At 48.9% G+C, this 19,119-nt stretch overlaps 1 protein-coding gene across 1 annotated transcript; it reads right to left on the reverse strand.

The window, feature by feature from the left end:
- Positions 1-13,684: 13,684 nt before the first annotated feature.
- On the reverse strand, positions 13,685-17,986 carry LOC128944371 (transcription initiation factor TFIID subunit 9-like). The gene is made up of 5 exons (XM_054287581.1): positions 17,968-17,986; positions 17,370-17,506; positions 16,942-17,053; positions 14,253-14,354; positions 13,685-13,836 (listed from the first exon to the last, which is right to left on the reverse strand). The coding sequence occupies exons 1-5, from the start codon at positions 17,984-17,986 to the stop codon at positions 13,685-13,687; spliced, it is 522 nt and encodes a 173-aa protein (XP_054143556.1).
- Positions 17,987-19,119: the final 1,133 nt, after the last annotated feature.

A 19,119-nucleotide genomic window follows, 5' to 3' on the forward strand; every position in this document is an offset into this window, starting at 1 on the left:
CCTAACCCTAACCCTAACCCTAACCCTAACCCTAACCCTAACCCTAACCCTAACCCTAACCCTAACCCTAACCCTAACCCTAACCCTAACCCTAACCCTAACCCTAACCCTAACCCTAACCCTAACCCTAACCCTAACCCTAACCCTAACCCTAACCCTAACCCTAACCCTAACCCTAACCCTAACCCTAACCCTAACCCTAACCCTAACCCTAACCCTAACCCTAACCCTAACCCTAACCCTAACCCTAACCCTAACCCTAACCCTAACCCTAACCCTAACCCTAACCCTAACCCTAACCCTAACCCTAACCCTAACCCTAACCCTAACCCTAACCCTAACCCTAACCCTAACCCTAACCCTAACCCTAACCCTAACCCTAACCCTAACCCTAACCCTAACCCTAACCCTAACCCTAACCCTAACCCTAACCCTAACCCTAACCCTAACCCTAACCCTAACCCTAACCCTAACCCTAACCCTAACCCTAACCCTAACCCTAACCCTAACCCTAACCCTAACCCTAACCCTAACCCTAACCCTAACCCTAACCCTAACCCTAACCCTAACCCTAACCCTAACCCTAACCCTAACCCTAACCCTAACCCTAACCCTAACCCTAACCCTAACCCTAACCCTAACCCTAACCCTAACCCTAACCCTAACCCTAACCCTAACCCTAACCCTAACCCTAACCCTAACCCTAACCCTAACCCTAACCCTAACCCTAACCCTAACCCTAACCCTAACCCTAACCCTAACCCTAACCCTAACCCTAACCCTAACCCTAACCCTAACCCTAACCCTAACCCTAACCCTAACCCTAACCCTAACCCTAACCCTAACCCTAACCCTAACCCTAACCCTAACCCTAACCCTAACCCTAACCCTAACCCTAACCCTAACCCTAACCCTAACCCTAACCCTAACCCTAACCCTAACCCTAACCCTAACCCTAACCCTAACCCTAACCCTAACCCTAACCCTAACCCTAACCCTAACCCTAACCCTAACCCTAACCCTAACCCTAACCCTAACCCTAACCCTAACCCTAACCCTAACCCTAACCCTAACCCTAACCCTAACCCTAACCCTAACCCTAACCCTAACCCTAACCCTAACCCTAACCCTAACCCTAACCCTAACCCTAACCCTAACCCTAACCCTAACCCTAACCCTAACCCTAACCCTAACCCTAACCCTAACCCTAACCCTAACCCTAACCCTAACCCTAACCCTAACCCTAACCCTAACCCTAACCCTAACCCTAACCCTAACCCTAACCCTAACCCTAACCCTAACCCTAACCCTAACCCTAACCCTAACCCTAACCCTAACCCTAACCCTAACCCTAACCCTAACCCTAACCCTAACCCTAACCCTAACCCTAACCCTAACCCTAACCCTAACCCTAACCCTAACCCTAACCCTAACCCTAACCCTAACCCTAACCCTAACCCTAACCCTAACCCTAACCCTAACCCTAACCCTAACCCTAACCCTAACCCTAACCCTAACCCTAACCCTAACCCTAACCCTAACCCTAACCCTAACCCTAACCCTAACCCTAACCCTAACCCTAACCCTAACCCTAACCCTAACCCTAACCCTAACCCTAACCCTAACCCTAACCCTAACCCTAACCCTAACCCTAACCCTAACCCTAACCCTAACCCTAACCCTAACCCTAACCCTAACCCTAACCCTAACCCTAACCCTAACCCTAACCCTAACCCTAACCCTAACCCTAACCCTAACCCTAACCCTAACCCTAACCCTAACCCTAACCCTAACCCTAACCCTAACCCTAACCCTAACCCTAACCCTAACCCTAACCCTAACCCTAACCCTAACCCTAACCCTAACCCTAACCCTAACCCTAACCCTAACCCTAACCCTAACCCTAACCCTAACCCTAACCCTAACCCTAACCCTAACCCTAACCCTAACCCTAACCCTAACCCTAACCCTAACCCTAACCCTAACCCTAACCCTAACCCTAACCCTAACCCTAACCCTAACCCTAACCCTAACCCTAACCCTAACCCTAACCCTAACCCTAACCCTAACCCTAACCCTAACCCTAACCCTAACCCTAACCCTAACCCTAACCCTAACCCTAACCCTAACCCTAACCCTAACCCTAACCCTAACCCTAACCCTAACCCTAACCCTAACCCTAACCCTAACCCTAACCCTAACCCTAACCCTAACCCTAACCCTAACCCTAACCCTAACCCTAACCCTAACCCTAACCCTAACCCTAACCCTAACCCTAACCCTAACCCTAACCCTAACCCTAACCCTAACCCTAACCCTAACCCTAACCCTAACCCTAACCCTAACCCTAACCCTAACCCTAACCCTAACCCTAACCCTAACCCTAACCCTAACCCTAACCCTAACCCTAACCCTAACCCTAACCCTAACCCTAACCCTAACCCTAACCCTAACCCTAACCCTAACCCTAACCCTAACCCTAACCCTAACCCTAACCCTAACCCTAACCCTAACCCTAACCCTAACCCTAACCCTAACCCTAACCCTAACCCTAACCCTAACCCTAACCCTAACCCTAACCCTAACCCTAACCCTAACCCTAACCCTAACCCTAACCCTAACCCTAACCCTAACCCTAACCCTAACCCTAACCCTAACCCTAACCCTAACCCTAACCCTAACCCTAACCCTAACCCTAACCCTAACCCTAACCCTAACCCTAACCCTAACCCTAACCCTAACCCTAACCCTAACCCTAACCCTAACCCTAACCCTAACCCTAACCCTAACCCTAACCCTAACCCTAACCCTAACCCTAACCCTAACCCTAACCCTAACCCTAACCCTAACCCTAACCCTAACCCTAACCCTAACCCTAACCCTAACCCTAACCCTAACCCTAACCCTAACCCTAACCCTAACCCTAACCCTAACCCTAACCCTAACCCTAACCCTAACCCTAACCCTAACCCTAACCCTAACCCTAACCCTAACCCTAACCCTAACCCTAACCCTAACCCTAACCCTAACCCTAACCCTAACCCTAACCCTAACCCTAACCCTAACCCTAACCCTAACCCTAACCCTAACCCTAACCCTAACCCTAACCCTAACCCTAACCCTAACCCTAACCCTAACCCTAACCCTAACCCTAACCCTAACCCTAACCCTAACCCTAACCCTAACCCTAACCCTAACCCTAACCCTAACCCTAACCCTAACCCTAACCCTAACCCTAACCCTAACCCTAACCCTAACCCTAACCCTAACCCTAACCCTAACCCTAACCCTAACCCTAACCCTAACCCTAACCCTAACCCTAACCCTAACCCTAACCCTAACCCTAACCCTAACCCTAACCCTAACCCTAACCCTAACCCTAACCCTAACCCTAACCCTAACCCTAACCCTAACCCTAACCCTAACCCTAACCCTAACCCTAACCCTAACCCTAACCCTAACCCTAACCCTAACCCTAACCCTAACCCTAACCCTAACCCTAACCCTAACCCTAACCCTAACCCTAACCCTAACCCTAACCCTAACCCTAACCCTAACCCTAACCCTAACCCTAACCCTAACCCTAACCCTAACCCTAACCCTAACCCTAACCCTAACCCTAACCCTAACCCTAACCCTAACCCTAACCCTAACCCTAACCCTAACCCTAACCCTAACCCTAACCCTAACCCTAACCCTAACCCTAACCCTAACCCTAACCCTAACCCTAACCCTAACCCTAACCCTAACCCTAACCCTAACCCTAACCCTAACCCTAACCCTAACCCTAACCCTAACCCTAACCCTAACCCTAACCCTAACCCTAACCCTAACCCTAACCCTAACCCTAACCCTAACCCTAACCCTAACCCTAACCCTAACCCTAACCCTAACCCTAACCCTAACCCTAACCCTAACCCTAACCCTAACCCTAACCCTAACCCTAACCCTAACCCTAACCCTAACCCTAACCCTAACCCTAACCCTAACCCTAACCCTAACCCTAACCCTAACCCTAACCCTAACCCTAACCCTAACCCTAACCCTAACCCTAACCCTAACCCTAACCCTAACCCTAACCCTAACCCTAACCCTAACCCTAACCCTAACCCTAACCCTAACCCTAACCCTAACCCTAACCCTAACCCTAACCCTAACCCTAACCCTAACCCTAACCCTAACCCTAACCCTAACCCTAACCCTAACCCTAACCCTAACCCTAACCCTAACCCTAACCCTAACCCTAACCCTAACCCTAACCCTAACCCTAACCCTAACCCTAACCCTAACCCTAACCCTAACCCTAACCCTAACCCTAACCCTAACCCTAACCCTAACCCTAACCCTAACCCTAACCCTAACCCTAACCCTAACCCTAACCCTAACCCTAACCCTAACCCTAACCCTAACCCTAACCCTAACCCTAACCCTAACCCTAACCCTAACCCTAACCCTAACCCTAACCCTAACCCTAACCCTAACCCTAACCCTAACCCTAACCCTAACCCTAACCCTAACCCTAACCCTAACCCTAACCCTAACCCTAACCCTAACCCTAACCCTAACCCTAACCCTAACCCTAACCCTAACCCTAACCCTAACCCTAACCCTAACCCTAACCCTAACCCTAACCCTAACCCTAACCCTAACCCTAACCCTAACCCTAACCCTAACCCTAACCCTAACCCTAACCCTAACCCTAACCCTAACCCTAACCCTAACCCTAACCCTAACCCTAACCCTAACCCTAACCCTAACCCTAACCCTAACCCTAACCCTAACCCTAACCCTAACCCTAACCCTAACCCTAACCCTAACCCTAACCCTAACCCTAACCCTAACCCTAACCCTAACCCTAACCCTAACCCTAACCCTAACCCTAACCCTAACCCTAACCCTAACCCTAACCCTAACCCTAACCCTAACCCTAACCCTAACCCTAACCCTAACCCTAACCCTAACCCTAACCCTAACCCTAACCCTAACCCTAACCCTAACCCTAACCCTAACCCTAACCCTAACCCTAACCCTAACCCTAACCCTAACCCTAACCCTAACCCTAACCCTAACCCTAACCCTAACCCTAACCCTAACCCTAACCCTAACCCTAACCCTAACCCTAACCCTAACCCTAACCCTAACCCTAACCCTAACCCTAACCCTAACCCTAACCCTAACCCTAACCCTAACCCTAACCCTAACCCTAACCCTAACCCTAACCCTAACCCTAACCCTAACCCTAACCCTAACCCTAACCCTAACCCTAACCCTAACCCTAACCCTAACCCTAACCCTAACCCTAACCCTAACCCTAACCCTAACCCTAACCCTAACCCTAACCCTAACCCTAACCCTAACCCTAACCCTAACCCTAACCCTAACCCTAACCCTAACCCTAACCCTAACCCTAACCCTAACCCTAACCCTAACCCTAACCCTAACCCTAACCCTAACCCTAACCCTAACCCTAACCCTAACCCTAACCCTAACCCTAACCCTAACCCTAACCCTAACCCTAACCCTAACCCTAACCCTAACCCTAACCCTAACCCTAACCCTAACCCTAACCCTAACCCTAACCCTAACCCTAACCCTAACCCTAACCCTAACCCTAACCCTAACCCTAACCCTAACCCTAACCCTAACCCTAACCCTAACCCTAACCCTAACCCTAACCCTAACCCTAACCCTAACCCTAACCCTAACCCTAACCCTAACCCTAACCCTAACCCTAACCCTAACCCTAACCCTAACCCTAACCCTAACCCTAACCCTAACCCTAACCCTAACCCTAACCCTAACCCTAACCCTAACCCTAACCCTAACCCTAACCCTAACCCTAACCCTAACCCTAACCCTAACCCTAACCCTAACCCTAACCCTAACCCTAACCCTAACCCTAACCCTAACCCTAACCCTAACCCTAACCCTAACCCTAACCCTAACCCTAACCCTAACCCTAACCCTAACCCTAACCCTAACCCTAACCCTAACCCTAACCCTAACCCTAACCCTAACCCTAACCCTAACCCTAACCCTAACCCTAACCCTAACCCTAACCCTAACCCTAACCCTAACCCTAACCCTAACCCTAACCCTAACCCTAACCCTAACCCTAACCCTAACCCTAACCCTAACCCTAACCCTAACCCTAACCCTAACCCTAACCCTAACCCTAACCCTAACCCTAACCCTAACCCTAACCCTAACCCTAACCCTAACCCTAACCCTAACCCTAACCCTAACCCTAACCCTAACCCTAACCCTAACCCTAACCCTAACCCTAACCCTAACCCTAACCCTAACCCTAACCCTAACCCTAACCCTAACCCTAACCCTAACCCTAACCCTAACCCTAACCCTAACCCTAACCCTAACCCTAACCCTAACCCTAACCCTAACCCTAACCCTAACCCTAACCCTAACCCTAACCCTAACCCTAACCCTAACCCTAACCCTAACCCTAACCCTAACCCTAACCCTAACCCTAACCCTAACCCTAACCCTAACCCTAACCCTAACCCTAACCCTAACCCTAACCCTAACCCTAACCCTAACCCTAACCCTAACCCTAACCCTAACCCTAACCCTAACCCTAACCCTAACCCTAACCCTAACCCTAACCCTAACCCTAACCCTAACCCTAACCCTAACCCTAACCCTAACCCTAACCCTAACCCTAACCCTAACCCTAACCCTAACCCTAACCCTAACCCTAACCCTAACCCTAACCCTAACCCTAACCCTAACCCTAACCCTAACCCTAACCCTAACCCTAACCCTAACCCTAACCCTAACCCTAACCCTAACCCTAACCCTAACCCTAACCCTAACCCTAACCCTAACCCTAACCCTAACCCTAACCCTAACCCTAACCCTAACCCTAACCCTAACCCTAACCCTAACCCTAACCCTAACCCTAACCCTAACCCTAACCCTAACCCTAACCCTAACCCTAACCCTAACCCTAACCCTAACCCTAACCCTAACCCTAACCCTAACCCTAACCCTAACCCTAACCCTAACCCTAACCCTAACCCTAACCCTAACCCTAACCCTAACCCTAACCCTAACCCTAACCCTAACCCTAACCCTAACCCTAACCCTAACCCTAACCCTAACCCTAACCCTAACCCTAACCCTAACCCTAACCCTAACCCTAACCCTAACCCTAACCCTAACCCTAACCCTAACCCTAACCCTAACCCTAACCCTAACCCTAACCCTAACCCTAACCCTAACCCTAACCCTAACCCTAACCCTAACCCTAACCCTAACCCTAACCCTAACCCTAACCCTAACCCTAACCCTAACCCTAACCCTAACCCTAACCCTAACCCTAACCCTAACCCTAACCCTAACCCTAACCCTAACCCTAACCCTAACCCTAACCCTAACCCTAACCCTAACCCTAACCCTAACCCTAACCCTAACCCTAACCCTAACCCTAACCCTAACCCTAACCCTAACCCTAACCCTAACCCTAACCCTAACCCTAACCCTAACCCTAACCCTAACCCTAACCCTAACCCTAACCCTAACCCTAACCCTAACCCTAACCCTAACCCTAACCCTAACCCTAACCCTAACCCTAACCCTAACCCTAACCCTAACCCTAACCCTAACCCTAACCCTAACCCTAACCCTAACCCTAACCCTAACCCTAACCCTAACCCTAACCCTAACCCTAACCCTAACCCTAACCCTAACCCTAACCCTAACCCTAACCCTAACCCTAACCCTAACCCTAACCCTAACCCTAACCCTAACCCTAACCCTAACCCTAACCCTAACCCTAACCCTAACCCTAACCCTAACCCTAACCCTAACCCTAACCCTAACCCTAACCCTAACCCTAACCCTAACCCTAACCCTAACCCTAACCCTAACCCTAACCCTAACCCTAACCCTAACCCTAACCCTAACCCTAACCCTAACCCTAACCCTAACCCTAACCCTAACCCTAACCCTAACCCTAACCCTAACCCTAACCCTAACCCTAACCCTAACCCTAACCCTAACCCTAACCCTAACCCTAACCCTAACCCTAACCCTAACCCTAACCCTAACCCTAACCCTAACCCTAACCCTAACCCTAACCCTAACCCTAACCCTAACCCTAACCCTAACCCTAACCCTAACCCTAACCCTAACCCTAACCCTAACCCTAACCCTAACCCTAACCCTAACCCTAACCCTAACCCTAACCCTAACCCTAACCCTAACCCTAACCCTAACCCTAACCCTAACCCTAACCCTAACCCTAACCCTAACCCTAACCCTAACCCTAACCCTAACCCTAACCCTAACCCTAACCCTAACCCTAACCCTAACCCTAACCCTAACCCTAACCCTAACCCTAACCCTAACCCTAACCCTAACCCTAACCCTAACCCTAACCCTAACCCTAACCCTAACCCTAACCCTAACCCTAACCCTAACCCTAACCCTAACCCTAACCCTAACCCTAACCCTAACCCTAACCCTAACCCTAACCCTAACCCTAACCCTAACCCTAACCCTAACCCTAACCCTAACCCTAACCCTAACCCTAACCCTAACCCTAACCCTAACCCTAACCCTAACCCTAACCCTAACCCTAACCCTAACCCTAACCCTAACCCTAACCCTAACCCTAACCCTAACCCTAACCCTAACCCTAACCCTAACCCTAACCCTAACCCTAACCCTAACCCTAACCCTAACCCTAACCCTAACCCTAACCCTAACCCTAACCCTAACCCTAACCCTAACCCTAACCCTAACCCTAACCCTAACCCTAACCCTAACCCTAACCCTAACCCTAACCCTAACCCTAACCCTAACCCTAACCCTAACCCTAACCCTAACCCTAACCCTAACCCTAACCCTAACCCTAACCCTAACCCTAACCCTAACCCTAACCCTAACCCTAACCCTAACCCTAACCCTAACCCTAACCCTAACCCTAACCCTAACCCTAACCCTAACCCTAACCCTAACCCTAACCCTAACCCTAACCCTAACCCTAACCCTAACCCTAACCCTAACCCTAACCCTAACCCTAACCCTAACCCTAACCCTAACCCTAACCCTAACCCTAACCCTAACCCTAACCCTAACCCTAACCCTAACCCTAACCCTAACCCTAACCCTAACCCTAACCCTAACCCTAACCCTAACCCTAACCCTAACCCTAACCCTAACCCTAACCCTAACCCTAACCCTAACCCTAACCCTAACCCTAACCCTAACCCTAACCCTAACCCTAACCCTAACCCTAACCCTAACCCTAACCCTAACCCTAACCCTAACCCTAACCCTAACCCTAACCCTAACCCTAACCCTAACCCTAACCCTAACCCTAACCCTAACCCTAACCCTAACCCTAACCCTAACCCTAACCCTAACCCTAACCCTAACCCTAACCCTAACCCTAACCCTAACCCTAACCCTAACCCTAACCCTAACCCTAACCCTAACCCTAACCCTAACCCTAACCCTAACCCTAACCCTAACCCTAACCCTAACCCTAACCCTAACCCTAACCCTAACCCTAACCCTAACCCTAACCCTAACCCTAACCCTAACCCTAACCCTAACCCTAACCCTAACCCTAACCCTAACCCTAACCCTAACCCTAACCCTAACCCTAACCCTAACCCTAACCCTAACCCTAACCCTAACCCTAACCCTAACCCTAACCCTAACCCTAACCCTAACCCTAACCCTAACCCTAACCCTAACCCTAACCCTAACCCTAACCCTAACCCTAACCCTAACCCTAACCCTAACCCTAACCCTAACCCTAACCCTAACCCTAACCCTAACCCTAACCCTAACCCTAACCCTAACCCTAACCCTAACCCTAACCCTAACCCTAACCCTAACCCTAACCCTAACCCTAACCCTAACCCTAACCCTAACCCTAACCCTAACCCTAACCCTAACCCTAACCCTAACCCTAACCCTAACCCTAACCCTAACCCTAACCCTAACCCTAACCCTAACCCTAACCCTAACCCTAACCCTAACCCTAACCCTAACCCTAACCCTAACCCTAACCCTAACCCTAACCCTAACCCTAACCCTAACCCTAACCCTAACCCTAACCCTAACCCTAACCCTAACCCTAACCCTAACCCTAACCCTAACCCTAACCCTAACCCTAACCCTAACCCTAACCCTAACCCTAACCCTAACCCTAACCCTAACCCTAACCCTAACCCTAACCCTAACCCTAACCCTAACCCTAACCCTAACCCTAACCCTAACCCTAACCCTAACCCTAACCCTAACCCTAACCCTAACCCTAACCCTAACCCTAACCCTAACCCTAACCCTAACCCTAACCCTAACCCTAACCCTAACCCTAACCCTAACCCTAACCCTAACCCTAACCCTAACCCTAACCCTAACCCTAACCCTAACCCTAACCCTAACCCTAACCCTAACCCTAACCCTAACCCTAACCCTAACCCTAACCCTAACCCTAACCCTAACCCTAACCCTAACCCTAACCCTAACCCTAACCCTAACCCTAACCCTAACCCTAACCCTAACCCTAACCCTAACCCTAACCCTAACCCTAACCCTAACCCTAACCCTAACCCTAACCCTAACCCTAACCCTAACCCTAACCCTAACCCTAACCCTAACCCTAACCCTAACCCTAACCCTAACCCTAACCCTAACCCTAACCCTAACCCTAACCCTAACCCTAACCCTAACCCTAACCCTAACCCTAACCCTAACCCTAACCCTAACCCTAACCCTAACCCTAACCCTAACCCTAACCCTAACCCTAACCCTAACCCTAACCCTAACCCTAACCCTAACCCTAACCCTAACCCTAACCCTAACCCTAACCCTAACCCTAACCCTAACCCTAACCCTAACCCTAACCCTAACCCTAACCCTAACCCTAACCCTAACCCTAACCCTAACCCTAACCCTAACCCTAACCCTAACCCTAACCCTAACCCTAACCCTAACCCTAACCCTAACCCTAACCCTAACCCTAACCCTAACCCTAACCCTAACCCTAACCCTAACCCTAACCCTAACCCTAACCCTAACCCTAACCCTAACCCTAACCCTAACCCTAACCCTAACCCTAACCCTAACCCTAACCCTAACCCTAACCCTAACCCTAACCCTAACCCTAACCCTAACCCTAACCCTAACCCTAACCCTAACCCTAACCCTAACCCTAACCCTAACCCTAACCCTAACCCTAACCCTAACCCTAACCCTAACCCTAACCCTAACCCTAACCCTAACCCTAACCCTAACCCTAACCCTAACCCTAACCCTAACCCTAACCCTAACCCTAACCCTAACCCTAACCCTAACCCTAACCCTAACCCTAACCCTAACCCTAACCCTAACCCTAACCCTAACCCTAACCCTAACCCTAACCCTAACCCTAACCCTAACCCTAACCCTAACCCTAACCCTAACCCTAACCCTAACCCTAACCCTAACCCTAACCCTAACCCTAACCCTAACCCTAACCCTAACCCTAACCCTAACCCTAACCCTAACCCTAACCCTAACCCTAACCCTAACCCTAACCCTAACCCTAACCCTAACCCTAACCCTAACCCTAACCCTAACCCTAACCCTAACCCTAACCCTAACCCTAACCCTAACCCTAACCCTAACCCTAACCCTAACCCTAACCCTAACCCTAACCCTAACCCTAACCCTAACCCTAACCCTAACCCTAACCCTAACCCTAACCCTAACCCTAACCCTAACCCTAACCCTAACCCTAACCCTAACCCTAACCCTAACCCTAACCCTAACCCTAACCCTAACCCTAACCCTAACCCTAACCCTAACCCTAACCCTAACCCTAACCCTAACCCTAACCCTAACCCTAACCCTAACCCTAACCCTAACCCTAACCCTAACCCTAACCCTAACCCAACCCTAACCCTAACCCTAACCCTAACCCTAACCCTAACCCTAACCCTAACCCTAACCCTAACCCTAACCCTAACCCTAACCCAGCTCCCTCCCTCCTGCTGAGCTGTGAAAGGTGGGTGCAGTTTCACCTGTAATCATGAGAGAGCTTTGTCTCTGCACTGGAGCTCTGCTCCTGCCTCTTCCCATGGAGCCTGAAGGAACTTTTCCAGCTGACCTGGGGGAGCCACGGAGTGAGAAGGCCCTGGCTGAAGTCTTAAACCAGCAGCTCTGAACTGCTCAGGCTTTCTGGCCCCTTTGGCTTCTGGACCATGTTTATTCAATGAACATAGAAACTTGACCTATGTGCCTAATGTGGGAATTTTAAATCTGGTTTGTGATTTCAATAAAAGAGTTACTAAAGAAACCTGACTTGGTATTGGGATTATTGTGCACAACACCCCCCAGCCTCTCCTGGGCTCTTTGCACTTAAATTTGGTTTTGAAACCAGTCCAGGAGTTGCAGTCACTGGGATCTGCTCCGGTCTTTTGGTCCAGACACCCCAAACAACTTCCTGCTGCTTTTCCTTGCCCTCAGCCCTAAGTTGTGAGTCTCAGCAGGAAGAGAAGGTGATAAATGTAAAATTTGTTAAATTTATTTTTCCTCTTCTGCCAGCGTGGGTGGCCCAGCCCTTCCCTGGGACGTGCACAGGGATGCAGGATTTGGGCAGCTTCCTTGACCTGACAATCCTCTTTATTTACCTGTTGGATGAGGGCTTTGCCAATTTAGGAACTGCCAGGATGGTTGGGATGGAAGAAGACTTAAGGATCATCCATTTCTACCATCCCAGGGTCCTCCAAGCTCTGTCCAAGCTGGCCTTGGACACTTCCAGGAATGGGACAGACCCAGCTTCTCTGGACATTCTCTGCTGGGGCTTTACTACTCACAGGGAAGAATTCCTTCCCAAAATCCCCCTCACTCTCCCTGCTTTCCAAGTCTACGAAGGCCTGGAGAGCTGTAAAATATTTCCAAGTGATTTAAATGAACTTGGAAGTTCTGAGGGCTTAGGCCCTAATATAAGATTGTCCCCATAATATTATGTAATAATACATAATAGTATATAATATTGTATGTTATATAATAATATATATTATAAAATATATATTATATAAAATATTTCATTATCTATTTTACATTATATAGCATAGGATTATGTCATTGTTTATTTTAGAATGTGTACCTAATACATAAAATACAATTTATATATGAAGTGTTTCTGTGTATGCATAATTACCTACTGTGTATTCTCTCTATACACTATATTCTATGTATTTTATGTATGTGTGCACACACATATGTACATTAATATATAAATATCTATGTGCATAGACAAATGTATATATATTAAAAAGCGAGTGGGAGAGTTTTAGTGTACAAGGCAATTACATGTGTGTGTATATGATAAATATATAACACATATATATGAAACATATATAAAAACATAGTTATATATGTGTAGATATAAATTATACATTAATTTATATAAAAATACATTTAAAAATAGAAAATAAATACATAGGAAAACGCCTGCCCCCTCCCCCAGGTGCACAAGACACCAAGACCAGGTTACAAACACTCTGCACTTTACTTCCACACTCCCAAGGCCCAAATGGGGCCTTCCGGCCCATTCCCACCCCCTAGAGTCTGTGTGAATCCCATAGGAAGGGCTTCCTGAATCCCACAGGAAAAGCTCCATGAATCCCATGGAAAGGCTCCCTGGATGCCATGGAAGGGCTCACAAGGCGTTGTAGTCGTCATCGTCCTCGTGTTTCCTCTTGAGTGGGTTGGGGTCGGCGGTGCTGGGCGAGACCGTGTTGATGGTGATCAGGATGTTCTTGGGGCCAATCAGGGATGGGTTGATCAGGACCTTCTGCATAGTGGGAGTGGCTGTGGGAATCATGGAAAGGCAACACTGAAAGCTTGGAGCAATCCCTGTGTTATTCCAGGCTCATCCCAAGAGGGAAGATGGGGAAATGTTGCAGGCAGTGGTGAGAACACAAGGGGGAGAAGGAAACAGGAGCCAGGGTGGGAGGCAGCTGCCCAGGATGGCCATGTTCTGGCTGCCACTGCTGTGCTGGGAATGGAAATTAACACTGGAACTTTTTGGAATGAGTAAGAGGGGGAGAAATTTCCCCATCTCTCCCCAAGGAGCTCCCCAAGGAGCTGTGAAGTGTTCCAGGCCAGCATGGAAGGTGTCTCTGTCCATGGCAGGGGCTGGGACTGGATGAGCTTCTCCCTCGCAGCCCAAGCAGGCTGTGGCTGTGTGGTTATCCCTGTTCCAGCCCCAGGAACCCCAGGAGTACCTGATTTCCCAGCGGGCTGTGAGGACGGGATCTGGAAAGTGAAGCGCTGCCCTGCCAGTGATGCCGGCGCTCCCACCTTGGCTGACACCGACACAGCCTGCGCTGAAGGGTACCTGGGTTCCACACAAACCCCGCCAAAAGGAATCAGAATAAATCCATAAACACTCCTACAACTCCCTCCCAAGTGGAATCTGTTATTAGGCATAGTGGGAATGCACAGGAACACAAGGACACCAGGTAGAAGGATCAGATTTCCAGGCAGAGCTGCACATTTGCTCATTTTCCTACATTTACCCCAGCCCTACAGAACTCCAGACTATAAACATACACTGATTTTTAGGGCATAGCTGTAAATTTTAAGATCCTTTTAAAAATGGATATTTCCCAGTGCTATTTACTTCAGCATCACACTGACACTGAGGAAAATAACCATAAATTTTAGTGAAGTTCTTGAATAGTCCCTTAAATAAAGAATTTATCACAAATACAGAATATCTGTAATGCATTTACATTTAAATGTTATTGTAATAATAAAGATAAATTTATGAAATTAACTTTCTGATGCTGCCAAACAATATAAGGTTAGGCAGTCCCTGACAGTCCCTCAGGGACTGGAAAATGTTTTAAATTATTCCTCTTTATATTTCCTTCCTAAAAGGAAGGTGGAAATCCCCTGTGGAGCTGTTTTCTACTCAAAGTGGGAGTGCTGGGCCTGCTGCTCATGGCACCCACTCTCAGGCAATGGACTGTGATCCTGCCTGCTGTGGAGGAGACTTGTGGGGAGAGAACCAGAGAATCAGGGAATGGCCTGGAAATAAAAGGTAAGTGCCCCCACAGTGAGGCATTCAGGGCTTCCCAGAAAAGGAAATATTTTCCCCCTGAAGTAGAAAACAACTGAGGTGGAAGTCAAAAATACTCTTTAATATCTACAGCAAAGTCTGACTTGCGCCTCTGACAACCTGACATTAAACCTGTCAGTTCCTCTTGGACATGAGGAGGAATTTCTTCAGGGAAAGGATGGGCAGGCACTGGAAGGGGCTGCCCAGGGAGGTGGTGGAGTCCTGTCGTGGTTTGACCGGAAATGGGACATCTGGGATATGTTGTTTTGCTGTGGTTACCAATGGGTAATTGGAATTTAAGATGGGCACCTAGTTTGACCAGTGGGACATTTGGATCCGCCTCTTGAGACTACGAACCCAAGGGGTTAAAAGCAGGGCTCTTGGCCTTCGGAGTCCTCTTGGGATTTCCGGCGTGAAGAAGTCTCTCCCCCGGCCCAGTTTCTGGCTGGGCTGGGGGAGGGGAAAGCCACGTGGCCCATCTACGGTAGGCCCGGGTTCGGAGGAAGGGTGGCAGACCCTTGAGCGACCTGTTTATTCCCCCCCCAGAGAATGCAGCCCGTGCTCGAACTGTATATCTTGAAACTTGATATCATGTGCCGGCAGGCAGCACGGCTGGGAGGAGAAAGGGGGGGGCAGCGGGCAGTCCGGCCGCCTGGGAGAACTTTTAACCCTTTGGGGAATGAAGGCTTCGCAGAACATTGCCTTTCCTGGGAAAGGGACAGGAGTGGAAGATGAAGGAAGAAAATCAGGCCAGTAAGGAGGGTCTGGCAAAGGGAGAAGAGAGATGTTGACGGAATGGAGGAAGATGGAGTGGCAGTTTTTGCTGGACTCTTTTTTGTTGTATTTCCATGGACTGTTTCCTGGTGATGCAGAGGCTGTATTGCAGGGGGAAGCGGAGGCTCGGCGTCAAGAGAGTTTGGTTTTGAGACCCCTCGGCCCCAGGGGGTATAGAAGACATGGGGGGGGGGACAGAGGTCCCAGGATTGTGACTGTACTCTGCTTGGAACGAGACGAGGCATTCTTAAAAGGCCCTGAAGGCAGGCCCCTGCCCCATCCCATGCCAGGTGGTGAGAGCACCTCGGCATGGAAAGGAGATGTCACGAGATAGCAAGATACCGGGCGGATTGCTGATTGTGACAAGAAGTCCGTGGCACAAGGAAGGACTCCGTCTATCCCTTATGAGCTGAAGATTTGATTTTTTCCAAAGGGTGGTGCCAGACCGAGTGTGGATAATTTTTGGGAAATGTAAATGTGTTTGGGAATTTGGTGGGAGGAGGATAAGGAAGTGTTTCTGTGTAGTTCTCATTCTCCTTGTTTTTTTCCCCTGTGTGTGTGTAGTTTAGTAATTGTGTGTGTAGTTTAGTTAATAAACTTCTCTTTATGTTTAAGTTGGAGCCTGCTTTGCTTATTTCCTGGCCACATCTCACAGCAGATATCAGGTAAAAGGTATATTTATGGGGGCCCTGGCTTTGCCGGGCCTAAACCATAACAAGTCCTCATCCCTGGAGGCGTCCAGGGAATGACTGGATGTGGAACTCAGTGCCCTAGCACAGACTGGATTTGATGATCCTGGAGGGCTTTTCCAGCCTCAGTGATCCTGGGATTCTGCAGTATTTCTTTAACACTACAATACTCCCATACCTTAAATTTTCCCATATCTTAAAATTTCCCGCATTTCAAAATTTCCATTTAAAATCAACCAACAACAAATTGCAAATCCAGCCTGGAGACCTCCGAGCTGACACGCACAGGCCAATATTCATCCCCACTTTTCAGAGCTGTGGAAAACTGCAATTTAAAACCCCTCCCAACCCCCGGGGGTGCATCCCCGGTCCCTGAGCCATCCTCACCCTCTTCTGCAGGGATTTCAGGCGGTAGTTGGGGGCAGTCAGGCGGGCCTGAGTATGGCTTGATCAGTGGCAGCAGCATCCGGTTCTTCTGGTGAGCAATGTCCAGCAGGAACTGCAGAGACACGGCCACAGCCCCGGGTCTGGGCACATCCCCGTGTCCTGGTGACATCCCTGTGCCCCACTGACATTCCTGTGTCTGGTCAGATCCCTGTGTCCCTGCCTCACTCCTGTGTCCTGGTGACATCCCCATGTCCCGGTGACATCCAGGTGTCCCAGCCTCATCCCCATGTCCTGGTCACATCCCCATGTCCCAGCCACATGCCTGTGTCCTGGCCTCATCCCCGAGTCCCTGCCCAGCCCCATGTTCCTGTGCCACCCCTGTGTCCTGTGCCATCCCCGTGTCCCCATGCCGCGGTGGCAGCACTCACGTCGCAGGGCGTGGGCGATATGAAGGACTGGTCAGTGAGGCACTGGATCACCAGCTGCATGTTCTCCGCGTCCACGCTCGACCTCTTGGCATGGCTCCAGTAGATCTTGGTGTCCTCCAGGATGGTGGTGACGTATCCTGGGGGAAATGGGCTCTGGGTTTCATGAAACACTCCCCAGCCCCATCCTGCTCTCGTCTGGCTGGCACTGAAACCTCTGCGGGTACTGGTCAGAGTGCCCGAGGGCAGCGCTGATGGGATAATGGGATAACGGGAAGGAATTCTTCCCTGCCAGGCCCTGGCACGGGGGCCCAGAGAAGCTGTGGCTGCCTCTGCATCCCTAGAAGTGTCCAACGCCAGGCTGGACGCAGTTTAGAGCAACCTGGGACAGAGAAAGGTGCCCCTGCCCAAACCATGCTGGGTTTATAATTCTGTGATTAAAGAGTCACAGAATTAGAGCTGGAAAAGAGCTCTGCGGTCACCGGGCCTGACAGGGCAGCCCCCGCGGAAACACGGACTCACAGAGTACTCCCTGCTCCACACAAACCTTCCCTGCTCCACCCGCGGCTTCCCCGCGCACTTCCCACCCGGCCCTGCTTACTGTAGGCGAACTCCAGCATCTGTATTGTAAAAGAATATATGCCCTGTACTTAAGTTGTTGAAAGGTTCTTCTTCAAAGCCTCAGATGAGAGCCCCTGCATGAATGCTAATGCACACATTTTAATGTGCGAGGAATTCCCTGCCTTTTAGTGAATTTGTCTGTGCTTTCTTGGCCATCTTTGTGAAACCTCTTTTATTGCCTTACTAAGAAGTAAAGCTGGTTAATTACAGTTTTTTTCCTGAAAAGCTTTATCCATCATGGAAATATTGCTGAAAGGGAAGGCTGCTCACTTGGAAATATTCCTTTGGCACCGTTTGAATCATTGTTATTTATAAGACTGCATTTTCAGTGTGTCACACTGTTCTCTTTTTACCTTCCATGAAAAGTATTTGATCGTTTTGAGATTGTTCAGCATTTTTGGGGGAAAAAATATTTAGAGTCAAAAATACATAATGCTATGAAATGATGTTGTAAACATTTTTCTGATTAATTTTAATCAATGGAAAATTATGTCCTTCAAAACCAGAAAGTTATCTGGTGTGTACTGGAGCCTGGGAATCACTAAGGGAGAGCAATGCTCCACTTTGTGTCATATACCTTTCCAGAGGCTGGATGGGGATCTCCAGCCCCCCACCAGCTGATGTTTAGGGACAGACCTACATTTAGAGCCAAGGTTTTGCTGTTATTCTGTTCAGACAAGGACTGTGATTTTAGTGAACTTGTGGCTCTGTTTTATTCTGCTGCATTTTTATTTATACCTTGTGCTTGCATTGCAGATTCAAATCTGTCATTTTTTGCAGGATTTTTTATTATGTGATTATGGTTCTGTTGTGTTGTCAGCCACTAACAGATGGCTTAGTTCTTTAATATAACAGTTATTTGATGTATGTATCTATCTAAACAAAGTACCTGATGGATATCTGCTACTGGAAAAACAAATTGTTATCACTGTTATTGAAGGTAATAGAAATATTTTAAAGCAAAATTTATCACGTGAGATTTGAATTTTTATACAATACAGTGACAGGTTAAAATAAAAGAGGCAAGCTAAAATAGTGAAATATTCAGGTGATTTTTCTTCAGATCTGTGCAGAGGCTCTTGTAAACACTGGTCAATGTTCCTGGTATATTTCTGAAAAAGTAAAAGCATGA

The sequence above is a fragment of the Melozone crissalis genome, unplaced genomic scaffold (genome assembly GCF_028551555.1).
Source record: "Melozone crissalis strain CALT ecotype California unplaced genomic scaffold, PUWL_Pcris_2 ptg000060l_1, whole genome shotgun sequence".
In the NCBI taxonomy this organism is placed as follows: Eukaryota; Metazoa; Chordata; class Aves; order Passeriformes; family Passerellidae; genus Melozone; species Melozone crissalis.

What these genes read in the sequence shown, in the direction of transcription:
- LOC128944371 (XM_054287581.1), bottom strand. An exon ending in TATCGCCCACGCCCTGCGAC is followed by an intron (nt 17,054 to 17,369) that starts GTGAGTGCTGCC and finishes GTGTCTCTGCAG; the next exon opens with TTCCTGCTGGACATTGCTCA. An exon ending in ACAGCCCGCTGGGAAATCAG is followed by an intron (nt 13,837 to 14,252) that starts GTACTCCTGGGG and finishes TGATTCCCACAG; the next exon opens with CCACTCCCACTATGCAGAAG.